The sequence below is a fragment of the Microchirus variegatus genome, assembly GCF_963457635.1.
Source record: "Microchirus variegatus genome assembly, chromosome: 5".
Lineage (NCBI taxonomy): Eukaryota > Metazoa > Chordata > Actinopteri > Pleuronectiformes > Soleidae > Microchirus > Microchirus variegatus.
Genome location: NC_139806.1, coordinates 19,723,716 through 19,751,035, shown reverse-complemented (window position 1 = coordinate 19,751,035; position 27,320 = coordinate 19,723,716). Strand labels below are relative to the sequence as shown.

General features: G+C 39.5%; 2 protein-coding genes across 11 annotated transcripts in view; both read right to left on the bottom strand.

Annotated features, from left to right (window-relative positions):
* The window catches only part of obscnb (obscurin, cytoskeletal calmodulin and titin-interacting RhoGEF b), a 55,390-nt gene extending 43,935 nt beyond the window's left edge, over nucleotides 1-11,455 (bottom strand). For 5 of the 9 annotated variants that reach the window (XM_083890382.1, XM_083890384.1, XM_083890383.1 and 2 more), the window contains exons 1-15: nucleotides 11,204-11,454; nucleotides 8,598-9,687; nucleotides 6,661-6,930; nucleotides 6,258-6,518; nucleotides 5,092-5,397; nucleotides 4,740-5,006; nucleotides 4,438-4,544; nucleotides 3,815-3,983; nucleotides 3,095-3,370; nucleotides 2,736-3,017; nucleotides 2,261-2,536; nucleotides 1,891-2,166; nucleotides 1,480-1,761; nucleotides 404-685; nucleotides 53-325 (exon numbers count right to left, since the gene is read on the bottom strand). In XM_083890382.1, the coding sequence (XP_083746508.1) occupies nucleotides 53-325; nucleotides 404-685; nucleotides 1,480-1,761; nucleotides 1,891-2,166; nucleotides 2,261-2,536; nucleotides 2,736-3,017; nucleotides 3,095-3,370; nucleotides 3,815-3,983; nucleotides 4,438-4,544; nucleotides 4,740-5,006; nucleotides 5,092-5,397; nucleotides 6,258-6,518; nucleotides 6,661-6,930; nucleotides 8,598-9,678 (4,408 nt within the window). In that variant the 5' untranslated portion in view covers nucleotides 9,679-9,687; nucleotides 11,204-11,454. Of the gene's footprint in view, nucleotides 1-52; nucleotides 326-403; nucleotides 686-1,479; nucleotides 1,762-1,890; nucleotides 2,167-2,260; nucleotides 2,537-2,735; nucleotides 3,018-3,094; nucleotides 3,371-3,814; nucleotides 3,984-4,437; nucleotides 4,545-4,739; nucleotides 5,007-5,091; nucleotides 5,398-6,257; nucleotides 6,519-6,660; nucleotides 6,931-8,597; nucleotides 9,688-11,203 lie in introns of all 9 variants that reach the window. The other 4 variants (XM_083890378.1, XM_083890380.1, XM_083890381.1 and 1 more) reach the window with 1 other exon arrangement.
* A 3,344-nt stretch (nucleotides 11,456-14,799) lies between these two features.
* Nucleotides 14,800-27,320, bottom strand: atg9b (autophagy related 9B). 2 transcript variants are annotated; one of them, XM_083889277.1, is made up of 14 exons: nucleotides 26,659-27,320; nucleotides 25,610-25,653; nucleotides 25,222-25,286; nucleotides 24,070-24,240; nucleotides 22,471-22,612; nucleotides 21,579-22,327; nucleotides 21,098-21,251; nucleotides 20,786-20,965; nucleotides 20,402-20,647; nucleotides 19,252-19,484; nucleotides 19,043-19,136; nucleotides 18,436-18,520; nucleotides 18,003-18,197; nucleotides 14,800-17,381 (listed from the first exon to the last, which is right to left on the bottom strand). In XM_083889277.1, exons 1-13 carry the CDS (start codon nucleotides 26,765-26,767, stop codon nucleotides 18,034-18,036), a joined length of 2,436 nt encoding a protein of 811 aa, XP_083745403.1. In that variant the 5' UTR covers nucleotides 26,768-27,320; the 3' UTR covers nucleotides 14,800-17,381; nucleotides 18,003-18,033. The 2 variants fall into 2 exon arrangements, with proteins under 2 accessions (XP_083745403.1, XP_083745402.1); XM_083889276.1 differs by having other exon boundaries at nucleotides 18,016-18,197.

Sequence of the window (27,320 nt, the reverse complement as noted above, 5' to 3'; positions counted from 1 at the left end):
TAACAATCTATGCAGCAATTGTCACATGGTTGTACATTTTTATATGACCTACCTTTAACCTGTACTTTGAAGTCCAGTTTATCATCAGCTGTCTGACAGGTGTATGTTCCACTGTCTTTACTTTCAGTAGATTTTACTTTCAGGGTACGAGAGCGTCCATCTTTTTTCACTTCATACTTGCTGCCCTCCTTGACCTCCACACCATCTTTAAACCACTTTACACTACCACTCTCTGTAGTCAGCTCAGTGGTCAAAACTATCAGTTCACTTGCTTGAACAGTGCATGTGTCTTTAACAGGCCTCTTCTGGAACTTGACAGCTATGTCTACAGAAAGATAAAATGTTCTTTTTAATTGCTGTCCTGTGAAACTTTCAGCAAAAAGATATTTAAAATATAGTTTACCTGTCACTTGAAGCTTGAAAACCAGCTTCTCTGTTCCAGCCTCACATATGTACTCTCCAGCATCTTTTTTCTCAATTTTTTCAATCACCAGCTGGCGACTCTTGCCCTTAGACTCTGCATGGATTGTCTTGCTGGAGGTGAGCAGCTTGCCATCCTTGTACCATTTCACCTCTGTGCTGATATCAGCAACCTCACAGCTCATCGTGGCTTTCTGAGAGAGAGTGGTTTTCACCTCCTCTTGGACAGATTCCTTGTTGGAGAAGGCTGGCTTGGCCTGAATCTCTGCAAAAGAAAGTATTGTAGAATGGTTCAGCATTGCTTCATTTAAACTCAGCTAACATCAAATACATTTGATAATGTCCTTATACCCGTCACCTTTACTTTAAATGCATACTTTCCTGACTTCACAAATGTCCTCTCCTGCATCTTTTGCTCTCTTTACAGTCTATAACCAGTTAATCAATCTGTGAAATGCCCTGCTGGGACTCAGCAGCTCATGTGGTTTGTAGCATTTCATGTTATAAACTACCTCATGGCTTTCACCCTCCTCCACACAGACACTTTGCTGAGGCAAGCAGATTAAGGTCAGATTTGTGTGATAGTAAATGTAAAAAAGTACAGAGTGAATACGATTAACAACACAAAACCATAAAACCAACACTGATCTGGATCAACTGAACATACTCAGTAAATACAGATACAGAACTCAGGGCCAATAAACTGTAATGGAGGACAACTATGTAGATTTACATTTAAATAAAAACAAATTAGAGATACTAGAGATAATAAGAGAGCCGCCTCAGCAAAAAATAAAAATCACATGAGACATTGTAAGCTACAAAACTCAATATATCATGGCCATTTAAATGATTACCTGCTAGCGAATTAATCTTGACTTAAGACATTTGAGTAAAGCCAGTCAAATATCTTAAAACCAATAATTAATCTACAAAATAAGACCATAGACAAATCAAGAACACACAGCTACCATAATTCTTTTCTTTTTTGTATAAAAAAAGACAATAGTGTGCATGCTTTTTGTGACTTTTATTTGGAAGTTTTATTTCTCTCCTTACCTGCCACATGAATCGTAAAACCTAGCTTCTCAGTCCCAGCCTCACAAATGTAATCTCCTGCATCCTTCTTCTCCACACTGTCTATCACCAGCTGACGACTCTTGTCCTTTGACTCTGCATGGATTGTCTTGCTGGAGGTGAGCAGCTTGCCATCTTTGTACCATTTCACTTCTGTCTTGGTATCAGCTACCTCACAGCTAAGTGTGGTTTTCTGGGAGAGAGTGGTTTTCACCTCCTTTTGGACAGACTCCTTTTTGGTGAATGCAGACTTGATCTGTGTGTCTGTGGAGAAGAACATGAATGTGGGTGACAAAAGGTTTTCCAATGTCCACAGATATGTTAATCTCTAAAATGCTGGTTGAAGTACATTAGTTGACAGCATCTATAAGCCACTTCTGTCCTTGCCCCTACCTGCCACCTGGAGTTTGAAGACCAACTTCTCTGTCCCAACCTCACAGATGTACTCTCCAGCATCCTTCTTCTCAACACTGTCAATCACCAGCTGGCGACTCTTTCCCTTCGACTCTACATGGATTGTCCTGGTAGAAGTGACGACCTTGCCATCCTTGTACCACTTCGCCTCTGTCTTTGAATCAGCGACCTCACAGCTCAGAGAAGCCTTCTGGGAGAGAGTGGCTTTCACCTCCTTCTGGACTGAATCTTTGTTGAAGAAGTAAGACTGGGGCTCTAATGAATGAAAACATGATGGTGTTGTTCACTGAGAAAAGAAAACTAAACAATAATGAGTAATATGTTTATTATAGAAACCCTCTTCCCTTACCTGTCACCTGAATCTTAAAAGCCAACTTCTCTGTCCCAACCTCACAGATGTACTCTCCAGCATCTTTCTTCTCCACACTGTCGAAAACCAGCTGGCGACTCTTGCCCTTCGATTCTGCATGGATTATCCTACTGGAAGTGAGGAGCTTGCCATCCTTATACCATTTCACTTCGGTCTTGGTATCAGCTACTTCACAGCTTAAAATAGCTTTCTGGGAGAGGATGAATTTCACTTCCCTCTGGACTGACTCTTTGTTGAGGAAGGCTGACTGGGCCTCTGTGGGTAAATTAGAATTATTATGTTGTTAGGGCTACTGTGACTGTATTATATCAGACATTATAAATAGAGAAAAAAGAATATTTAGCCTCCCAGGAAAAACCCGTATTTAGCAAGCTTAAAGTTACAAAAATTGATACAACAAAATGAAATTATTTATCAAAGTCTATACATCAAGTAATCATTCGAGAAGTCCTACCTGACACAGATAACTTGAAAACCAACTTATCACATCCAGCTTCACAGGTATATTCTCCTGCATCACTTTTTTCAACTTTTTCAATCACCAACTGACGAGTGTTGCCTTTTACTTCTGAGTATATGGTCCTGCTGGAAAACAACACTTTTCCATCTTTGGACCACTTCACCTCTGTCTTGCTATCCGACACATCGCAACTAAGAGTTGCTTTCTGGGAAAGAGTGGCTTTCACCTCCGTCTGGACTGACTCCTTGTTGGAGAAGGCAGCCAAGGCTTGAGTTTCTTAGAGGAAAACAAAAATTAAACCTGGGATTCTCAGTCAAAAATGTACAAGCACTACAGAGGCAGCATATTGTTACCTTTTATCTTGACCTGGAATGTGATTTTGTCTGCCGCTGTCTCACAGGAGTAATGTCCTTCATCGATTTTCTTGGCATTCTTGATGATGAGTTTCCTTTGAGTCCCTTTGGAGATGAAGCTAGTTCTTTGGTCCTCAGTGATCTCCACCTGATCTTTTCTCCACACAACGGTTGCGTTTGCAGGAGATACCTCACAGCTTAGCTCCAGATCTCCTTTAAGGGACGTTGACGCTCCCATGGCACCTCTGGCTTTGTTCAGAAACTTGGCAGGTTCATCTTAAAGGAAAAAAGATGGAATTTTGTTTTTCATATTTAAATATCTAGGTTGCCTTAAAAGAGAGTAATTAATTTTAAATCTCTGTGGCATCAATTAAAAAAAATGGAAAATCGATATTTTACTTTTATTTAATCAGTGAAGTGGCCCACTGGAGATGACTACATGATGACAGCTTTCATCTCTTTGATGGCGTATAAGCATGTGCTAGTGGCAATCAGAGCTGGTCACATTCCAGTATATCACATTATCACAGACCAAACTGTCTCCCTGATGGCTCCATGCACACACTCAGCCTAGTGCCTACATGAAACAATCTCTGAGCCGCACAGGACTTATTTAGTACTTAATATATGGTGAAACACTGGCTTCACAGCTTTTTAAACAATCAACAGCAACTAGACTGTTGATCTGTAAAACCTTATACTGTATTTGAACGAGCGTACCTTTAAGAGAGAGTTGCAGGGACATCTTGTCATCAGCTAAAACACACTCGTAGATGCCCACATCTTCCTCTGTGACGTTGTGTACCATCAAAATTCTCTTGTGATCGACGATGACATATTCATACTTCTTGCCCATTTTCAACTCTCGCCCATTCTTCATCCAAACCACCTGAGCAACAACAGGCACAATCAAGAAAATGCTAGAGTTTAAAAATAATTATTCTTAAACACAAACTACTTTGGTTACTTTGGTCCTAACAAGCAAATTGTTATAATGGAACTGTTTGTGTCGACACACACAGAAAATTGTCTCCTTTTCAGATTATTTTAAACCCAACACACAAACATACAGTAGTTGATATAAATGGGAAATGCTTGCTGTCAATTCGATATAAAGTTACACTACTAGATTTACACACACTCATTTAGAGGCAAGCAGGTCAAGCTTTATTTAGCTATCCTTCAGATTTGTTATCCCATTTATAGAGGCCATAAAATTAAACTCAACTGTGGCCAGTAAGTGAAAGCACTTATGTAAAATGAATCATACTGTATATTCATATAATCTATTAAATGAAAAAGGAAAAGCTGGAAATGATGTGCGGTGTGTTTCCATTACATACCTGCGTATTGTTATCTGACACTTCAGCGGTCAGCTGAGCAGAGGCTTGGGCCTTGCATGTCACCACCTCCATCATATCTGACTTGTTAGTGAACCTAACAGGAGGAGCTAAAAATGCAGCAGTTAGGTAAGAATATATTATTGATTAGCTTTTTACAAAAAACAATAGATACGAGAGGTCTTAACATCAAGGCAACGAAAGTCAAGAAATCTACATTTTAATGTAGAAAAGAAAATATGAATTAAAGTTAATATTTTTCCGTACTGATAGTGTAATTGACTTTGATCATGCACCTAACCTACCTTTCACAGACACGATGCAAGTGCTTTGCGAACCTCCACCCACAAACTTGATTTCAGTTCCGTTCATTTCCATGGTCACGACACGGATGAGCAGAGTGTGTGTGTTCTTGGATCTGGTGATGAGGTAGTCAGCTCCACTGCGCAGGAGGCGGCCATTTAGAGACCAGAAACCAGAACAAACAGCAGACAGCTCCACAGAGACCGAGAACTCCTCGCCACAGAATGCAGTGTTGTTAGTCAAACCTTTCCTGATTTCGGCTGTCGGTTCTGGAAGCAAAAGGCAAAGCAAATATTTAAAAAGAATGCATTAAACAACATCATAGATAGTGATTAACAGAGATATGTGCCTTACCAAGGTAGAAGCTTCCAGGCACCTCCAGGTAGGGACTCTGGCCAAAATCATTCATTGCAGAGATACGGAATTGGTAGGTGGCTTCTTCTGTGAAGTTGGAGATGGTAATCTCTGTGGAAATGAGGGTTTCCCCAGCATTGCACCTCTGCCATGTCTGAGCGCCAATTTTCCTTCTTTCTATAATATAACTCTTAATTGGCACAGGGCGGTCGCTTTCAGGTGGAGACCACTGAATGGTGATGGATGAGTCAGTCTTGTTGTGCACCACAGCATCAACTGGGGGATCGGGGGGATGTTTCCTCGCAGCTACATCAGAAAGAAATATAGTCTGCTTATGGTATATAATATTTTAAAAGATACAAATTATTTTGATCAGATCATGTGTTTCTTAACAATTTCACACATTTTTAAGCTAAAAGAGTACATGAGGAAATTGCAAAAGATCAATCTATTTCACAATTTGCTGCACTATTTGAGGTGAAAACAGCTGAGACCCTAGGTCATATAATTGTCCTTTTTATTTTATACATTTTTAAAAATAAAAGAATTTCAAAAAAATAAGTCTTTTCCATTAGGTGTTTACATTAATTTCTTTTAGAGCTGCAACAAACCATTATTTTCATAATCGATTAATCTGTCAATTACTTTCTCAACAATTACACTAAATCAAGTACTTGTTTGGTCCATGACTTGTCATAGAATCTTGAAAACCTTTGATCAGTGTTTACCAAACCTGGAAATGATGATGTGCTCGAATGTCTTGTTTTGTCCACAAACCAAAATTATTCAGTCTGAATAATTTCTTTGTGGAAAATCAGAGAGCTTGTTTTACTTAAAAAAATAAATAAAATAAAATAAACACTCAAACTCAAACTGATTAATCAATGATCTGAATTGTTTACAATTAATTAATTGAACAATCATTGAAGTTCTAATTTCTTAAACCTAATCATGTACTGTATATAATTTAACCTAAATCTGCATAGATCCTTAGATAGGTAGGATTAAAAGACAAATATAATCAATGAGTGCAAGATCAAAAAGGATAATCACAGAAATGTTAAGGATGATTATCCATACTTAAAACCTCAGGCACACTTTTTTCAAGAAGGTCCAAAAAACGCAGTTGTTTTAAAACAGCATTTGTCCCCAGGTGTTATCCTCACCAGTAACAGTGAATCGTGTGGAAGTCTTGCAGTCTCCAGCCACAAAGGCCACTTCTCCAGAGTCATCTGCCTGGCACTCTCTGATGGTGAGTGTGTACTGTCTTAGCACACAGGCAATGGAAATTCGGGAATCTTCTTTCAGCTTCTCTCCATTGCGGGTCCAGTAGGAGTCTGCGCAGGGATGTTCCAGCTCCACACAAAAAATGACAGTGTCACTGATAGGAACTACCGTCCGCCGGGGGAGCTTCTTGGTTATATTGCCTGGGATATGAGACAAAGTGTTAAATAAAGAAGAAAAGTGCCTAACTGCAGTATTTACACGTAATAATAGCTGATGCCATTCACAGATATATTTAAAAACAAACAAACAAGGAATAAAGAAATTAAATATTCTCAATTTTACCCAGAACAGTGAGCTCAGCCACAGTGCGGCTGCCTTCTTTCATTTCACAGATGTAAACCCCATCATCGTTCGTGGTGACATTGTGGATGGTGAGACGTCGCAGGGTGCCCTCCTCCTCCATGCAATATTTGGTACTTTGCGCAAGCCTTGTTTCCTCCATGAACCAGTTGGCCTGAGTGATAGTGAGAGGCACCTCACACATCAGTATGGCCGATGTTTTCTCTTGTACCTCCACATCGTGCAGCTTCCTCCTGAATGGCACCTTGGGCTCTGGCAAAGTTAGACAATTTTAAATTCAGTTTACATAATCACAGTGATGGTTATAAATATTATCAAACAATAATTCTGAAGATACTGAAACAATGTGAGTTCTAGGTAAAGCTAGATTTAAACGTCACACCAAACCACACTCAAACTCATCCCCTCAAAAAATACATTAATGGCATAGTAGAGTGTTACACCTCTGTTCAAGTCAGTTCTTGTTTTATCATAATGAATGCATATATAATAATTTGTGTAAAGAAAATAAAGCTTTTGCTGCCCGGTTGATGTCATCTTAATTAACAGGTTTGTCGCACCTGTGGTACTGCAAGTGCACTTCAGTCAGATCACCTCCTGAGACTGAGATGTTTGTCTACACTGTAGTCTCTGTGATACTTAACATAATTTAGTGCTGTTGAGCTTTGACAGTTTCATGCATGTTTTCTCACCTAAAGAGCAGATGAATACGATACATCCTGAGGATTTTTATATCCCTACACCACAGTTGTGATGCACGATCAGACCAGTGGATCACAGACTAATTACAAATGGCTTATCTTTAAATACAAATCTAAGATCAGTTAAAACTGCACATGCCTGTCATCAGGCATCAGTCGTATTCAGTGCAGCATAGCAGTTATTGCAGCTTTATTACTGGTTTTACAAATGTATGTAAACCCCTGTATCCCTGGTGGACGTCCACTGTAACTTTATGGGATAAGTTGTCTTAAGCAACTCAAACAAAAGCTTTTCCAGGACACATACGGTACGCTGAGTACTTTGTTTAAAATGAATCAGGCAGTCATATGGGTCCATTATGTGTCATGTCCATTTTGTGTTATATGTTATGTTATAGAAAATATGACAGGTAATTGACTGCAACTTTGTAAATGCATTTGTTACTACGTTTCTTACATTCAGTGCAGTATTAAATGTGTTTTTTAATGAATCAGTGGACAAACAGCCACAACCAAAAGTCCACAGGGTAGCTTTCAACTGCAATCTACCAGAATACAGGGAAAATTACATTCTGTATATATATCCACCTTCCTGCACCTCGCACTATAATGCAGGACCACCAATGGCACAGCTCACTGAATGCTGATGAGCAACCAACATGCTGTCGCTCTACAATATTTTCATTATTTTTTCTCTTGGGCCAATTTCTTCCCAGGGGAGCACTCATGTGCCAGTGTGCTCCAGTGAGTGAGTGACCATCTTAGCTACTGTGAACTATTCATCACCAGCAGAAAATAGATGCAACACAACACCATCCTTCAGAGGGTGAGCCTGACTTCAACCTTGTTGTGAAAAGCCACACATTTTAAGAGTTTTAAATAAGACTGCAGTGACTTGGGGCACTGTTGCCAACAATCCGTTTATGCTCCAAACATACAGTATAGCTCTTTTGGTATGCTGAACATATTAGGCACTGACTTTCATTTTGACTGAATTATATATACTCTATCCTAGTGCTATTAATACTCAGTGGACCATTAATGTCTATCTTGTACATGTACTGTACATGAAGTGATCTTGAGTGTCGACCTATGATGCATTCAAGAAATGTCTCAGAGGGAAATTATATACTGTAAAATTTTATTACCATAAATAAGTACAAATAAATATTTTGCCATCTTTGCATGGAACTTTCAGGGCTTCTTTTTTAAACTTACCTTTCACTGTTACCAACACAGCACTGTAGGTCTGCCCAGCCATATTGGTTGCATTGCAAGTGTAGAGACCATTGTCACTTTGCTTGCAGTACAAAACCTTGAGGATGAAGTTCTCCGCTTGGTCCTCATAAATGACATGCCTACGGCCCTCGGCGATGTTTATTCCATCCTTCCTCCAGATAATGTGAGGTTTGGGGTGACCCGTCACAAAGCAGCTGAGTTTGGCATGCTTGCCCTCAGTCACTGTGCAGGTACGGGTGAACACACCTTTGGGCAGCTTTGCGAGCACAGATGCCCTAAGCTCATGCTCCAGACTCAGAGAGCTCAAACTATCTGAGATGTTAGCCTTGGAGGAGGAAAATGAAGAGCTATCTTCGGTGCGATAGATTGAGATGTGTTTATTCATCTCCTCCTTGCGCTTTTGTAGGTGAGAGAGACGCGACGTGTTCTTGTCTGAAGCCAGATAGGAGGCATCCTGGGCATCGACGACGAGAGCTGCTGCAGCATGTGCACGGCCAACGGTGTTCTGGGCCCTGCAGGTGTAGGTGCCGCTGTCCAGGTTTCGTACACTTTGGATCTTTAAGGTGCTGCTGTCGGTGTCAGAAAGAACTTTGATGCGGTTTGTCTCCCCCAGGTAGCGGCCGTCCTTTTCCCACTCAAGGTTAGCATCAGGGAAAGCTACAACCCGGCATTGGAAAACAACATCACCTCCCAAACCCACACGTGTAGAAGTCGGCTTCAATGTAAAGACAGGTGCCCTGTGAGGCATCTCTGTTGGCAAGGCCACTTTAACGGTAACAGCAGCATAAGCCTCCCCTACACTGTTTTTGGCTCGGCATATGTACTGTCCGCTATCCTCCAGAGTTGGATCATAGATGGTCAAACGATACACATCGCCATCCTCCACTGTCTTGAAGCGGCCCCCAGATGTCAGCTTCAGCTTGCCCTTCTCCCAGGTGATCAGGGGGGTAGGATTGCCCACGATGGTACAGCTGAGTGTGGCATCTTTGCCTGCACACACCGAGAATGCCTTTGGGCGTGTAAGAAACCTGGGGGCTCCTCCAAACAGGTTTGGATCCATTTTTTGTTCCTATAATCATAGCAATACCAGGGAGAAAATTAGAGGACATAGGATGCAAAATGAATCTAGATTTTAATCAATATTATAGGTCTGCAACAATGAATGAATTAATATGTAATTGAGAACTTCATTGCCAACTGTTTCGGCAATGTATTGAGCTTCATTTAAAATATTAAGATCAACTCCTGTGAACAACTTCAGCTTCCTAAATGTAATGTTTTCCATTTATTTGCTCTTCTATGACAATCAACTAAATATCTTCTTCGTTTGTTGCACCCTTTGAATTAAACCTAAAACATACATTTACTGTTGTGAAACACTTTTTAGCTCTGCACTTTGTTATGAGAAATGATATGTAAATAAACATTATTGTTATTCTTATCAATTATTATCTAAATATGTCATAATTTTGTTTAGAGGAAATTTAGGATGATAAATATTATGGATTTTAGAAATCAAAACAAGCAATGTATTCATCGACAAATAAGTGACAGATAAATCAATAAAGAAGATCAGCATTAGTCTCAGCCCATTGATTTTAGTATGTAATATTGAAATTGTGTTTAAAATTGATTGTGTTTCTGATACTGTTCTGTACAATTTATACATTTCAGGTTTGATTTGAAGTAATGCACAGAGAAAAAAAATATTTGTTCAACGACAACAACACCACAGACTATCGATCACATTTATGACTTCCTTTCTGCATATTAAGTGACAAAAATGACAATGTTACTGTCATGACAGTCACATAAACATGCATGACAGTTTGCTATGTGTACTATAAATATGCTGTGAAAATAAACATAAATCAAGTGACATTTTTATAGCTTACACTTAAAGTGAGGGTGGAACCCCTGTATTGGCCCTACAAAGACATCACTAGATGCCATGCAGCCTTTTCAATGTGCAGGTAGTTCAAATAAAACACAACAACAAAAGGATATCCCATGTAACCAAGGTCAAATAGAGCAGATATGTGCCTTTCACAGAGTGACATTTACCAGCTTTGTCACCTCTGTCGCTTGAACTGCGCCTGTACCAAAAATAACCTCAGCTGTCAGACTCTGTCTCTGTCCATTTCCATTTGTAGAAGCGAAAGGGACATCAGCTGTTTGATAAAGCTCCCACTTCACACACATTTCATGAACTAGCCCGTAAAGCTCACAAAAACGCATTTAATTAAACATTTTCATTTCAACTAAGTCACCTAAAAAGAATGAAACCTTGAGAACAAACTCTTATAATTAGTTGAATAAGAAATAATTCCACTTTATCAGAAGCTAACAATAGTGTCAGCCTGGAGGAAGCTAATTAAACTAAGCCATTACAGGTGTGTTTCTGTATAGCATGTATGCTAGTATCAGCGAAAATAAATTCAATGTTATTTATTTATTTTTTAAAACCCTGAAACTTCACCCACTCAGAAGCTAATTAAACTAAGAACCATTACAGGTGTGTTTCAGTACAGCGTGTATGGTAGTATCAGCGAAAATCAATTTGTTCGTTTTTTTCTCTTTTTTACCTTGAATCTTTAGCCACTCAGGTGAAACTAGCGTTGAATCATGTGGACTTATAAACTTCTGTTTTCCGGATGACAGCCTGCTCCGCTGGTTTCAGTGTTGGTTAGAAATCCCACCAAAAAAGTGAATAAAAATGTCGAGTTTGTCCTCAAATATCCTTGAAATGGCTGTAAATCCAGGATGGTGGAACATCCCCCCCAGTCTCCTGCGGTGGGCGGTTGACTAGACTTATTTTTTCTTTCTTCTCCGGCACCTCTTGATGCCAAAAGGCTGACGTGCCTACTTTGGCGCAGCCTCCATTCCAAAATAGACTGTGGAGATAGAAGATAAAGTCCTGTTGGTGAGGAGAGCAGAGCAGGGGAGAGCACACAACACACACTCTTGCAGGGCTGCACAACACTAAAGTCATAAACAACTCATAATGCTGAATAGGTCAGGTTAGGTTAGGTTAGGTTAGGTTAGGGCAGGTTATGCTAGGTTAGATTAGGTGACACTTGTCCACAATCTAGAAATATGTCTTTAGCTCCACATGAACACTAGACATAAATAAAAGGCTATTTTAATAATGCAACACAAACATTGAGAGCTTGGCATTTAAATTCAGTTAAACAATTTCAGATTTGAAAGCGGCAGAGTGCAACCTTTAAATATAAGTGGATGTCAACTAACCGTCACCAACAGGATTTGGCATGCATACTTCTCACTGCTGCGACCTATCCAGGATGTGACCCTGCCTTTCGCCCTATGTCAGCTGAGATTGGAACAGATCCACCGCAACCCTCATGTGGAGGATAAAGCAGTAGAAGATGGATGGAAAGCAGTGAAATACAGCTTCGCGCCAATAGCCATCAAGACTTCCATCGAATGAACATCCAATCACAGACAAGATTCACCAGCAACATTTGTGCCATCAACTTCCCAAGTATTGTAATCCTAAACAGTTGAATAACTGCCAGATATTGAAAGTTAAAGTTATCTTGGAAAAAAAGGCACAAAGGGAGCACTGGAGCACATTATTCAAACCATCATCAAATTAAAATTTGCAACTTCGTATTGGGGACTGGCTTATTTTCTCATGTACCTCAAGCATGTTGCCATGGTTACCATCATTTTTGTTTTCTCGGTCTGGGCAGAATGGTGTAGCAACTCCAGCAGTGTTTTGGTGACAGAAATTACACACCGCAGCTTTAAAAATGTGCCTCACATGCCTTGTATGTCTCACATCTCACATTTGCCAGTACACCCCACACATTAGCTACTGCTCTTGTCTATATTTATTTATGAGGCGTTTGTCCCTTTGCTTATCGCTCAGTGTCATCTCAGTATCCTGAAGCTCCTTTTTCTAAGGGACAAACTAGAAAAGTCTCCCAGTCACCAGTCAGTCATGGTTCAATGTAAATGTGATTGGGGGATTAGCTGAACTTGCCACAGAGCTTGTGGCACATTGTATCCCACAGACACCATTGTGACAGCTGCTGCTCATAATTAAGTCATGACCTAATACTGTAAATGCATCACGTTCTTCCCATGTCGCCATCGCAATGATGAAAAGACTAAGCAATCATTTAGCATGAGAGAAATGCACCGACAGTAATCTATAATATTATTGTCTTAAATAAGGGGCAGCAAGTCTCACCCCCGTCTTCCCTATTCTTTGGCGTCATAGTATTCCCTTACTCTTTCAGCGTGGGCTTCCCCCCAGTGCCAGTGAGTGACAGCAGCAGGTCGCCTGGACACCGATTTAACTTCCCGAAACTCTAGCACAGTAATCCACTATTGCTGCTTAACCACTTCTTACATCCTGTTCTCGCTACTGTGTTTTTCCTTACTCCCGTTAGTATTTTGTTTACAATTACAACTTATAAGCTCAGCCATTGTTTCCCTCTGCCTCTGGCCAACATCCATCCCAAACAATGACATGGGTAATATTTAGAGCAAAATTAGAATTTTAACCTCCTCTGCTCTAACTTGTCGACACTTGTTAGTATCAAATCACATAATGCATGGTATTTGCAGTAACCGTCCAATACTGACTCTCGGCCAGCAGTCATTCTCATAGCAACTACAGCACAGCACAGTAGAGGGCAGTGGACAGACACAACAAAGACTGAGTGGAGTAAAATACACATTCTTAACAATAAGACATTTAACTAAATAGATGCAATGTAAACCCTACAATATCTGTCCTAATGACCTTCCAGCTGGGCTCTCAGCCATTCCAAGAATAAAGTCATGGTTGTATCATGTTCACAGCTGGAATTACCTCTAAAGAACATTTACATAGCAGAAGACAAGTGAGACAAATGTCAGTCACACCAAGTACAGATAGCTGAGAGTGAACAGGCCTGGGGTGGAACATTTGGGACGAAATAATGTGAAACAAAATAGAATCATGTAACGTTTATTTAAAATGTACACCAAAACAAAAACGTGTTGCCAGGTCATCACGGTTACAAACCCTGACCCCCCAAAAAAATCACTCCAACTGTTTGGAAAACAAACCAACAACGACTTTTGAGCAGCCCCTCATTTCTGTGTGTGTCAGAGCGACACAATTCAAATCATTTTATGATGTTTGGGTTTCTGCAAGGAGCAGATATTTGTGACGTGTGAATAGATCGTGCATGTGTAGGGTGGTGGAAATGGATTCTTCTTAATAAAATGGTAATGTTTTGTAAATGAGACCGAAACACTTTCAACTTTCAGCTCAGTTTATCTACTAGACCACAGGACAAAGCAGAGGCATGACTAAGCTTAACCATTTAATGCCTAATCATTCAAATCTTAGCCCAAAACTTATCTAGTTTCTCAGAAATGTTCTGGCTCATTAACTACAGGTCCTACCATTGTTTATGCCACAAAAGTTCCTAAATAGGTAATAAGCACAAGTACAAACACACCGTACATGCTTTATAGTGCTAAATGTTTGAAAAATATTTTGTATTGTGAAGTTTTTAAAAGATTATGCCAACATAAATTGAGTCATATTGTGTTATTTGTTAATTGGCAGAAAAAACAAATTTCAGGTGATGAACGGGGAGTAGCTCAGTGGTTAAGACTCCCCCCGCTACTCACAAGTTCAACTCCACCCCTGGCTGGTTGTACTCAATTGCAAGTCACTTTGATAAAAGTGTCTGCTAAATGGCATGTACATTGATCACATCACATTGAGGACTTAATGTGCTAATAATAATAAAGGATGTCCTTACCCATAGAGTCAAAAGCTGTAACATCCATGTCCGACTGATCTGCAAAGAACTGGGGAAACTAGAGGCAATTAATCCCATAGTTTTTGGGCAGAAATAAAGTAAAATGTCACAGAGTCATGAGATGAGATCATGTTAAGAAACATTGAATAAGAAGTATACCTCTTAATCCAAGAAAGTTACCAATACAACATGTTAATTAAACACACAGTTCAAAGAAACTACAAGGTTGATACTATAAGATAGCCATGGCAACTGAAAGAAAATTAAAAGGCATTTTTATTTTAAATAAACATCACATCATCAACCACAGGTGAAATAATTAAATACACTCCAATATTTATTTGCCTCTCTTAATCACTCAAAGGAAAAAAGAAACACATCTCTGTGTCAAAGCTGTGCCGAAAAAAACAAGTTCTTTTGGCATGTTTAATAGTGTCTCTTAAGTTACACAACAAAACAAACAAAAAACATGTCTCAAAACATATTTAACAGTTCAGGATGAAAACTTAGCACCTTGTTCCAGTCACTGTTAGACTGATATAGAGTGGATACGAAACCATAGTATGATGAGAGGCTTGGCCATGACGACACATGGCATAAACCTGCTTCTTCAACATTTTCGAGAGTGCAAGTTTCGACACAATGACATGAAGAACTTAAATGCAACAGGCTGACACAATGTCTCACGATCGGGTAGTAGCTCATCTTACAAGCCACATCCACAGTTTCACAACAAACTTGATGCTATACACAATGACTTGTCAAACAAAAATACTGTACATAGTATGTGCTGCTGAGTCTGTGAAAGCAAATCTTGTAGTTTACATGAACTTCTAATAAAAAGGCTAATCCTTAATACTAAGGCACTGCAGAAAATAACAAACAACGGTGAGCTGCAAATGGGAAAACTGACAGAATAAAATAACACAATGATGATTTACGGTGTAAGCAAATGTAAGAGTGTGACAGAGACGCGCATCATCCCCTACAGGACAAACTTGAATTGACCAGAGGTAAGAATGACCTTTAATGATTTGCCACAGTGTTTTCCACATGATCTGCAGTGACACTGTGATATGTGCTGATGCTATGGTTATATACAAACAATGAGAAGAGCTCCTTTTGGGTGGAGATTGACTTGGTGTCCCATTTTGAGACATGTCTTTTTTTGATTTGTAACTGGTGCAAGTGGATGTTTTTTTTGTTTTTTTTTTCCAGTGCAAAATTCAGAGTTTGTATAAGCATAATTATGCAAGTGTCCAAACACATTCATTCCATACAAAACAAATTGGAAAAGCTGACATCTGTGTCCTCTAAAGGAAGATGAGATCTACACTACGACTGTGACCTTTATAGAATTTAACAAAAATGGGTAGGGCTAGTGCTAGATTTTGCAAATTTAGTCCCAGTTTTTAGTTTTAATCACATTCAACATCATGCGGCTGGGCATGTTTTCTCTGCATCAATACATCATTATATCAGAGCTTTAAAAAAACAAACAAAATTCAATGTTTTTTTTTTAAAAACTACTTTTAGTGAGGGGAAGTACATGCCTTTTCTGTCTTTAGTTAGATAAAACACTTGTGAAAGTAAGCTATTTTACAATTAAAACAATCAAATAAATAATACATATAAAATATACGGTATATCAATTAAATATCTGGAGGAAAAACGGGTAATAAATACTCATAAAGCTAACAAAGGAATTCTACAGTGGAGATTGTGCTTTAGGGTTAAAGTTCTTAAGGTTAGGTTTAAAATATTTAATCCTAAAGCTACAAAAGCAACAAAACATGCTCTGATTTTATCTTAGCTATTATGGTGATGTTAGATTTTTATTTTATGTTAATAGGTTGTTGTTTTGTAAAAGCAATACCTCTCTGTTCTGCTGTGTTGTTTATAAGATTTCATTTCTGGGAGATCCGACTCGAAAACTTCTGCTGGACAAGAAACAGGAGGACTTAAAATATGCTCCATTTGCACGTGCTGTTAAAAAACAAAATGCAGTTGAATGGGGCATCTGTAAATTGTAAGAGACATGTATATATTGTATATTCAGACAAGAATTAATATACTGCCGAGGTATCGATTTGAGGATTTGATATTCCTCATTACGACTGTAAAACTTGGATTTAGGTACACATTTATGTGGCTGTTAAGGCATAAAGTTGACCGTGTATCCATCCTAGAAAGAATTCAAAAAGTCTGCATTAAGATTTTGATTCCAAGTGTACCTGGTCCACAAATTTCAGTGCCGTTTTTGGAGGAAACGCTGTGTCTCGAAAACTGTAAAAATGTTAATACTGAATAAAACCTACATTTCCTAAACAGACAGTAGCATCAAAAACAAATGTATGTCTAGATTACAAAATGTTTTATTGCCGGGTACACGTGGTGTTTTAATAGTACGGCTACTGTACAGTCAGTTCTGTCATGTCAGTGCTTTTAAAGGATAAGTTATACAGAAATGTGTATATACAAATCAGCACAACTTGAAACACTGAATTAATTTTTCTTTCGGATGGTTTAAATTGTTCAGGCAGCTAAGTTATGGTTTTGCAGTCGTTATAGCACAGACCAGGACTTTTGTGAAACATTCTCTTAAACTCGAACTCTTAAACATTTTGAGCCACAAATACTTGAGCACACAGAGGCTGAGCAGAATTGCCAACACCCATCGTCACACACTGATCCTATGAATTCGCTACAATGTCTCTCCGGCAGATGTACACTTTGCAGTTGTCTGTACAAGTTAATGTCAAGCTCACAATATAATGGACGGAAGACGTATGGTTTCCCTGATGCCATAGTCCGCCTGATGTGACAGGATGAGGCGAGGGGGGGGTTGCAGAGACAGTGGTTATTCAATGACCCTCGTCCACAAATAAACATGACGTTTTAAAGGTCCATGCTAAATTCTCCATGAAGATCATCTAAGGCCACAATGTTCAAAGAAAGCAAAATGTAAACACTAAAAAAAAGAGAGAAAGAGAGAAGAACAATTATGATGGGGATGTATCATTTGTGGGATGAAAAGCAATTGTTAATTCAACAAACATCACTGTCATTGATTACAGAACTACAAAGTGCAGATGGTGGACAAGTGTTATCTCTGTTTTAAAGAGCAGTCGTTGGTTCAGGAATTTCTTTAGGCGTGTCTAAATATATGGGTTGAAGATGCACTTAATCAGGAGTTTACCGTTACTGCTCCCAAATAATAGACAGAACGCTCGGACACTTTATTTAAAAAGATGAGAAAATGAAGTAGACAAGAAGAACAGAGTCCTGCTGTGAGGCTCAGGGAAAGGGGAGGATTGTGGCGAAACCAGTTCTGTGTTTGAGCATGGTATGTTATTTAACTGCAAACTTCTCTACATGTTTGTAAACACTGACGAACATTTGTTGACTTTGGTCCCCAGTAAAGTGTGTATGTGTATGTGTGTGAGTGAGAGTGTGTGTTGTTCTTAGGTCCTCCACTGGACATCATGATTTGAAACCTAATTTCTAAAGACTTGGCTACTTTTTTTTAATCAATCTTGTTTTCTTGTGGAGGTGACAATATACACAGTCTTTAAAGAAAAATAAAACCAACCTATATACAGTACCTTATGACATAAGGCACTTCATTGACTTCTTCCAGTGCCGTGCTTTGAAGTAGATCCACTTTTACTCTCCTGATCATCTTCATGCTCCTCCTCCTCCTCCTCTTCCTCCTCTTCTTGCCAGCCACCAAGGGAGACAGGGGTGGGCATGGACATGCTTGGACCATGGCTGCTCTGCTGGAGGCCTAACACCAGTGGTACAACAAAGTGAGAATGGGATCACACCTTCCAAGATATTTCAGTTTTTAACAACACACATTTTACAACACTTGACAACAACTACAACAAAAAGCTTCCTACATTTCTAGCAGCGACTTACTGTATGCATATGTTTGGAAACTTGGAATATGTACAACATTTTTTAATACTGCACTGTTTCATCTCCCTGAAACAGGCCTTTTCAAAATCAATATTTTCATTTACCTGTGTTTGTGTGTATATCTCTCATTGGCACTGCATTCTGCCACTGTCCTGAAGTCATCTGTGGGTGAGAGCTCTGCTGGTGGAGCTGTAGAGACATGCATTTGTTAATGTACATCAAAATGAAGCTGTAAACACTATACGCTCAAAGTTGGAGGGAAAGCTCTATGATATTTTGAGCATTAAATAGCTATTCTTGTGGAGCAGAACTGTAAGTCACACACCATCATAATTGTTTAAATACTGATTAATGTTTGATCCAAAGTTTTAAGTTCGTTCACTCACTCACTCACTCACTCACTGGGGGCTGGAGCCAATCCCAGCTGACATAGGCTGAAAGGCGGGGTACACCCAGGACAGATCACCAGTCCATAACGGGTCCAACATACAGAGACAAACAACCATTCGCTCTCACATTCCCTAAGTTTATAGTATCCAGTTAACCTGTGGGAGCAAACCACAGTATTCCTAGAAAACCCAAACACACAGGGGGAGAACTCTAAACAGAAAGGCCTTCAGTCAAACCAGGATTCAAACTGGCAACCTTCTTGCTGTGAGGCAATAGATCCACAATGTGTGGCCCAGCATCACTTCATGGCTAGAAAATTACCTCATGCATGTAGATGGCATGGAGGCTCATCTCCGCGGAGACCAACTCTGAGTGCAGAGAATTTCTCTGCACGTGTGAATCACTGTGAATCATACTGAGAAAGAATGATGAAAATTAAAAACTGATGAATACAATTATCTGTTACATCAAACACTTTTCAGATGCAGTCTGTGAACAATAAAGTTGCAAATGCACTGGCTGATGGACACCTGTCATTGACGGAGCGATCACTGTGGTACGTGGTGCTGTAAGGGGAGATGGAGGACATCAGGGGGCCATGAGAGCGGACAGGACTGGTATGCGCGTGCTGGGAGGGGGGCAAAGAGGCCAGGACACTGGCTGCAGCAGTGGCGCTGGGTGGGATGAAATGATGGTCTCCTTCTTGCAATCCAGATGCGGTGAGAATAGGGTGGGCCATGACACTGGCCAGGAGATTATCAGGCTGGAAACAACAACAACAACACACTTGTGCAATTAAGCCAATAAAATTGCAAAATGAAAAGAAACCAAATTGGCAGTCTCATATTTTCAAGAAAATACATTGAGCAGGTGAAGATCTGATGAAGATTATTAGCATGTATGCTGTTGTTGAATGTGCAATGCATAACTTGTATTTGTTGTTGTAGATGGACTTGTGAACGGAAATAATGTCACATTATTTGCATACAGTGTCCTTCATCTGGGATGGACAAGAAGCATTTATACTGTCAAACTGTTGACTGACCGTGTAATTTTAAACATAATTCAATTTTGAAACTTTTTGTGGAGCTTATTTGTGTTTTCAGTCATACTCTACCCTGCTTGCAGCCATCTTGCATTACTACACTTAGAAATAAGGGTTCCAAAAGCGTCCTTCTATAAGGGCTGAGGTTCTACCTGGAACCATTTGCTTCTGAAAAAACCTTTCCTGAAGAACGGCTTTTCCATGGGTTCTTGGTAACACTAATGGTTCTCATTTTGATCCAGAGAACCCTTTAAAACCCCTTTACTGAATAAAGGGTTTTAAAAGGGTTCTTGGTGGAACCCTCCAAAAAGAGTTCGCCTATGAGGACAAGCCAAAGAACTTTATATGGTTCTACTTAGCACTTTTATTTCTAAGAGTGTAGCATAATGTTACTGTTGCTTCCATCTGATATTAAACAAATCACTTCCTGGGTGCAGCTATACTGAGAAACACAGAGAGCTGACAGACTTAGTCAGCATCCCTATTACTCAGTTGACAGTGGTTTGAATGTGACGCACATTTGTTCATATTTAAAAGTTATGCACTACAGTTAATATATTACTGTTTATATACAACAAGCAACTTTCTGAGCACCTTATTAAATGTACACTAATATCTTTAACTTAAGTCCTTACCATAGCCATAGGATGAATGGATTGCAGTGAGGTGCAGAAGGGAGCTTGAGAGAGCAGTAGTTGTGTAGACGGACCAGCATGTGCATGATGCTTCACCTTCTCCTTTAGTTGGCTGATAAAAACAGAGCTCTCCTGCGGTGGCTGCCAGTGTGGGTTCTTTATGGTGAAATGCATGAGGGACAATTCTGTCTTGCCATTCTCAGCCTGTTGGTACACAGAGGCTTCCGTTTGGCCCTGTGACATCCACTGCAGAAAACATCAAGAGACATACAAATTTAACAAATTAAATTTTCACTGAGAAAGTAAATAACCATGACTCAGGATTCAGAGGTGTACTGAGCAGGACGGCCTTAATCGTGTTTAAATGGAGGGGTCATGACTTACTGTTGGGTTTCCGTGGCGTCTGATGTCCATTTCTGCAAAGGAACAGATGTCACCAACTCCAACCACATCCACCGTGAAGTTCCTGAAGAAGTCAATGATCTCTAAAGACTTGTTCCTCAGAAGAAATATGAGAATGAAGGGTGTGACGATAGGACTTAGCAACTCCTCCAAGATGAACAGCTGATTTTGAAATAAAAGGTATTCAAATTTAGTTAATTATGTTAAAAAAAACTAATCAATACTTTCCAGGTTTTTTTTTTACATTTCAGCTGTACCAGGCTAGGTGAACATCCAGAATATTAAACACCTCACCGCTTTGTACTGGAACAGCTGTGCCACCTCTTCACGGGTCTCGCTCTTGTTTGCGCTGCCCCTCCAGTGGTCCGGCATGTAGTGAATATGTGCCAGCATGCACTGCAGCAGCTGTTCAGGACACCACACCACATGCTCATCTGGGATGAAGGACCTGGCAAGGACACAATGTAAACATTAAATTAAATTAAATTAAATTAAATTAAATTAAATTAAATTAAACTAAAGTTATAAATTAAAAACAGAGTCGTGCTTTAGTGTTAGGTTCTCATAAATTGGCGAATCTCCCAACCAATACATTGTAATAAACCCTGTGACAAATGACTCAATCAACTTCTTCAAACAAAATAAGAAAACCAAATAAAACACCTGTATATTTAAGCATGTCATTATATTTTCATACAGAGAGCAAAAGGAACATTTGCATCTTATATAAGGTTAAACTTTACACCTACAGAAAGTGCACCTAGTGAAAACTCACCTGGTGACGGTGATAACCACTCCCAGCAGAGTGATAGCAGTAAGTATGTGCTGCACTGTTAGAACATCCTCATCATAGACTGTCAGAGCAATGAGAACAGCCAACACCGAGCCTGAAAAGAATGCTATGTTCTTTGCAAACACAGCCAGTAGTGGGGAGGTAAAGGAGTTCATGTATTTGGAGGTGGGTTTGTAGCCACGACCTAAACGCCCATGCAGCTCATGATCCAACTCATTGAAGTGTCGCAGGTACATGCGACCATACAACGACCAGCGCCGTGCACCCAGGCTTCCAGGTTCCCTGCGGATCACTTCTGTATAGCTGAAGAAAGCATACAGCACCTGCCACACCAGGATGAAGGGACACAGCAGCAGATTGGCCAAACCGACCAGCAGGATGACTCTGCTGAGCTGCTGGGCGAGCTCTAAGCGGTTCGTGTTCCGCTTGTACTTGGGATGCAGGCTCCACTTATTCTGAAATAAAGACCAGGGCCCCCAGAAGAGGATGAGCTCAAAGTTGTACTTGAGGCCCTGTGTGAAGAACACCACATTGCCCAGCAGGGGGGGTTGCAGCTGCACTGGCAGCAGTGATTTGTTTATCATTGCCACCATGTAGTTTTTGAAACGCAGGATGCGGTGATAAATATCAAGTTCCGTCAGCTCTTTCTTGTGTACACACATTTGCTGTTCTTGTTGCAAGTTGATGAGCCTGTCCTGGACTTCCTGCCACGTGAAGTTGCATAGTTCATCCTGGGACAAAGACGCAAGGAGCACAAAGTAAACCAACAATGCATGACTCAATTACTCAAATTAGTGACTTTTATGACATCACACACAACTGTCATAAATAAATAATAAGCATTTTATGTAGTGCCTCCAGGTGCAGCACTTACCATCCTGATCTTCAGTGCTTGGACATAAAACTGCCTGATCTCCCAGTAGTTCAGAAAATTGCGAAAGACTTTAACAAGACGATAGATCCAGAAAATGGCCGCCATGATGAGAAGAAATATATTCCAGCTGTTCCCTTGAATCCTGAACAGAAAAGATAGATGGAAAATGAAGTTATTTCTTTATTTTTGTACAAAGCAAGTGGGCAAGATGTGAGGATACAATCAAACAAAAAATAACCTCTCCTGTTGTAGACAATGAAAACTGGCCCTTTATTTAATATCCTATTTACATTCAAACTGATACTTAGCTCCTGTTTACAGATTTAGATTTCAATCTGCTTACTTCACTCTGTGATTAAGTAAGCTCTGAAATATAAGATGTCAAAACAGAGACCACACTGAGCATCAGTGACATACAAACACACACTAGCCTATCCGAGTAGTAATGTTCTTTTAAATATTTTCCATATCATTTCATATAGAGGTCATTTTCAGGCATAAAGACAATATTAGAACGTTCTCGAGACAAGAAAGGTTATGACATGGAAATAAGAGATGATCTATGAGGAGGACAGAGATGTTCCAGACTGTGGGGTCAGCTGTTCCCAAATTAGAATTTCAAGCAGTTGAATATCATTGACTTTGATATAAATTACTTGTGAGCCATGACCAGAATGAGGAACACACTGGTGAGAGGTCTTTAAGAGTAGCTGGGAGAAAAACAAGTCGAGAAAAAAAAGGCAGAATGGGGGGGTTGGGGGATTTTGTCCCTAACAGCCAGGGAGCGAAGTGTCATGTGGGTGTCTGTTTGCTAGCCAAGCCATGTTGTCAGTAACTCAGCTGGCTGGTTTTACATCACTGAGGCTATCAATTACAAAGCCATGTTCCCTAAAGCTAGTCTGAACTCAGTACACAAACAGTTTCAAGAAATGTTGCAACTGAAAGTCATCAATGTCAGGTTGAAATAAACAACAAAACTGCAAAAGCAAGCATTAAAGCCGACTTCACATGTACTTGAAACTAAAACAGACTTTTGGTTCTCTGTAATAAACACTAATATTATAAACATCAGGACCATAAAAACTTAAATGTAACTGCCAATAACCTTTTGGTCTAATAACAAGCTCAGGATATTCAAGTTAAAACATAATTAGCTGACTGTGCCAGGTTTTCTTCAGGATAATAGCCATTGCTAAGTATTATAAATACAAAAACCTAAAATGTCTTAAGGTAAAGCATGAAACCTATGGGGTAAAGTTAGATAAGCCATTATTCTATATTCCTATGCTGATATTTGTCTCACCCACTGAAGCCTCCCTCATCTGGCACAGACTAATGAGTAATGTTGAAAAGTCTAATGACAACTGTATTAAGCTAGACAAATGATATCCATGTTTCTTAATGGGTCCTGATAATACCCAGGGGCATGTCTACTTAAGAACAGTATGTCTTTAAACAGGCAGAAGACAGGACAAACTTATCCAAGATCATGATACGTGAGAGTGAATTTTTCTCTTTAATTGACTCTTGACTTTTCTACACATAAAAACACAATATCACGCACAATAAAGCTCTCTATTAGACTTAAAACATTATTACCTCTGAGTGCACTCCGGGCCAGGTAGGATGGCATCTGGGAGAGTGACTTTGAACCTGTCCAATGGATTGTGACCCGGCTCGGTGTGGTTAACGGCTCGGTTGGCAAACAGGACATCATAATCCACACAGTTGACAAGGAAGGTTGTGAATATGACAACAAACAGAAACTGACTGTTAGGACAAGATAAGAAAAGAAAACCAGAGATTAGGCTATAGACTTAGTCACACTATACGATATATAACCCATGACAATAGATATTAATGTAGTACATATTAAGTGACTATATTCAGTAGATAAATAGACAGTGCACTCTGCATATCCTGACAGGTGATCAATTAATTATAGGGCAGTTAAGGAAGATCAATTGCAGTTCTGTGAGTACATATCTCGACAGGCTGAGGGTTGTTTGGAATTGTAATTATAAAGACAGATTTCTACAGCTAATGGTTTAAGTTGTCCGATATAATAAGCCCAAATTCCACTTAAACTTCTAGTGTAGAGCTTTTGAACACTGTTGGATTCAAACAATGTTGATGGATGCCAAATCAGTTCACACTATGCTGATTAAGTACATCAGCCCCACACGAATCTCTGTGTTTCTCAATACCAGTGTTTAGATTTTGTGTAGCCTAGCTACATTACTGCAACAGTAACATTGCAGTAGTAAAGCGAGGCGGCCACTAACAGGTTGGAGAGTAATGCTTCTGGGGCGTTTTCGGAGCAAGGATGCAGCATTCAAATAATGTTACATCATTTGACCAAACAGAGGCAGAACACACTGCAACACTGTAGCTTTAAGTGATTAAGCTTGACATAATTTATTACAAGAGATTATTTATTTATTGTATCGAAATGTAACCACAGTTTGTGTATCGATACATTAAACAAAATGTGGATGAGATTCTTGTATAGCTGCTGTTGAAATCATCTGGTTGAGCTAGTTCAGGCTAAAGCCGAAGGCACTCCCAACTGCCAGTAACGTAAACAAGGCTCAGATTTTAATGACAACATGCATGCTGTTGGAACTTCAACCGCAACCTGACATTTCAACTCAATCAACCTTGGCCTAAGGCTTTTAATTAAGAGTGCGTCTTTTTTAACCTTGTACTGTATTTCTGAGGCATTTAGGAAAAGTACTGGCTGATACTTACATAAGTTCAAAGAACTCAGTCAGCATCATACAAGCAAAGCCATTCTTCTGATGAAAATTATAGATGTAGACAAAGTGGTTAAGGAAAATTTCAAGTAATATAACATGCCGTCACCGAACAAGACAGTCATTGACACTACATTAAATTAAAATAAGCAAAAATGATCTTGAGGAAAACAGAAGATATCACAAATACACCAAACATCAAATTTGAATTTCTTACAGAAATTCACTTTTCTTCCAACAGCAAAACCGTGAAACTGCATGTGAGCCAACTCCACACTCTCTAAATACGAATAATACTGACACAGCAAGTTCAAGTATGAGTGAGCATGATAAGTGGACTTTGGTAAACCTGTTATTTAACTACACCATCATTAAAAGGATATCCTTGTGAAGAAATTATCCAGGTTCTTGATATGGCTCCATGAATCTGTAACAGAAAAACAAGGCAATGAAAAACACAAAACTCAACATAAGTGAACAGTAACTTATCATTTTCAATCACTGCTCTAAACTCTGCTTAACACATCCTGTCATGATTTTGTTCATGGTCATTACAATCAATCATAACCTTTTAGGACTTGACCACTCTGTTTACTTGTATGTGCTTTCACTGTGGTTATACTTGTGGAGTAACCTCGGAACATCACGTGCAATATTTCAGATATATAAATAGCAGATAGTGTCCACTAAAAAGCTGCTGATTCTTGATTTTTCATTTGGTATGTATCACATAGTTGTCTATTTCAACTCTGCTTTTAAATTGCTGCTGTCATTTCTTTTTTAATGTCTTTGGGATTTAAAATTTCTGGAGTTGTCACAAAACAATGATGCACTACACAATAACAACAAAGTACTTAAATCTTGAATATTGAGGCTCTTAATATGCTGGTAGTTTTCATTGGTATTGTAAATGCAGGAATTGCTTTTTATAGTTTTGGACATAACAATGATAATCAAGATATATGTTTTTCTATTCTATCCAGACAGATGACTTGCAGCCTTAGATTTTGGGTGGGGCCCCTATGTCTCAAAATCTACACTTAATTGAATGCAACTGCACTTAAGCCACCAGACACCCACTCAACTTTGTAATGACCTATCAGAGGGGATCATTATTTTAAACAATTACTTAAACCCATGATGAGCAGCTCCATCTACCTCTTTTAATCCTATGATGATCTATTGCTTTTACTATTTATATGTATGCATTTCTTATTGTTGTTTTATTCACTCTTAGCTGCTCTATTGTGACAGTTTCCTTGGTTTAACTTTTCTTTTAACTACATTTGAAGTACTACATGTTTTAACAAGACAGTTGGTGTTCTGAAACTTGATATTTAAAGATGCTATATAGATAGAATTCTTCTTAACATAATCACAAATGTGTAACGTTCACAATTACAGCCAGAAACTATTGTCCTGACACTGTTACCTTTCAGGCCTTCGGGCACATGCAGCAGTAAATCCTCCTCCCCAGGTGGCGAGTCATCCTCACCGCTCTCAATCCTCTGGTACTCACGGTAAGCTTCAAAGTTGGCCATTGTGCTTCACATTCTTGAAGTCTCCCTCTCTATCCGCTAACGAGCTACTTGGAGTAAACGCTGCTCCTAAAACAAATGCAGCCTCTGGACCTCAGATACATGCTGTAGCTGCTAACACAGCAGCTCAAGCGGTTTTAAGTGAGGGTGACGTTAGCTGCAGCTAACATTAGCACGCTAAGTTCCTACTCTGACGGACGGCGCTTGGGTAATTCTACACTACCATGACACAACGTAAATAGTTTAGAACCACGTAGACGGGAATTCTACAGGTAAATAATGAATACAAAATATATACACAAGCCAACTTAGCCAGGTGCCCGATAGATGACTAGCCAGCGTGATTCAGCCACTGTCGCCTGAGTGTCAACGGTTTGTTTTGTTCCCGTCTTGCTTCGTCCATATGCTACACTTGCTCTCTTCTTTGTAGTTAACGTCGATCAAAGCAAACATATACACTCGGCGTTAACCTCGACACAGCTTTCATCGGTCTGTCCAGAGATTGGTCAGTAGCTCTCCAAAATTACACCATCCCGTGCGTGTGTGCGTCCAGCGT

Excerpts from the sequence above, each read along its gene's own strand:
- atg9b (XM_083889277.1), bottom strand. The coding sequence starts at position 26,767 with ATGGCCAACTTTGAAGCTTACCGTGAGTACCAGAGGATTGAGAGCGGT. Across the intron at positions 24,241-25,221 it reads ACTGAGTTCTTTGAACTTAT|TCAGTTTCTGTTTGTTGTCA; the intron begins GTAAGTATCAGC and ends TTGTCCTAACAG. Across the intron at positions 19,485-20,401 it reads CCATTCATCCTATGGCTATG|CCTGATAATCTCCTGGCCAG; the intron begins GTAAGGACTTAA and ends TGTTGTTTCCAG.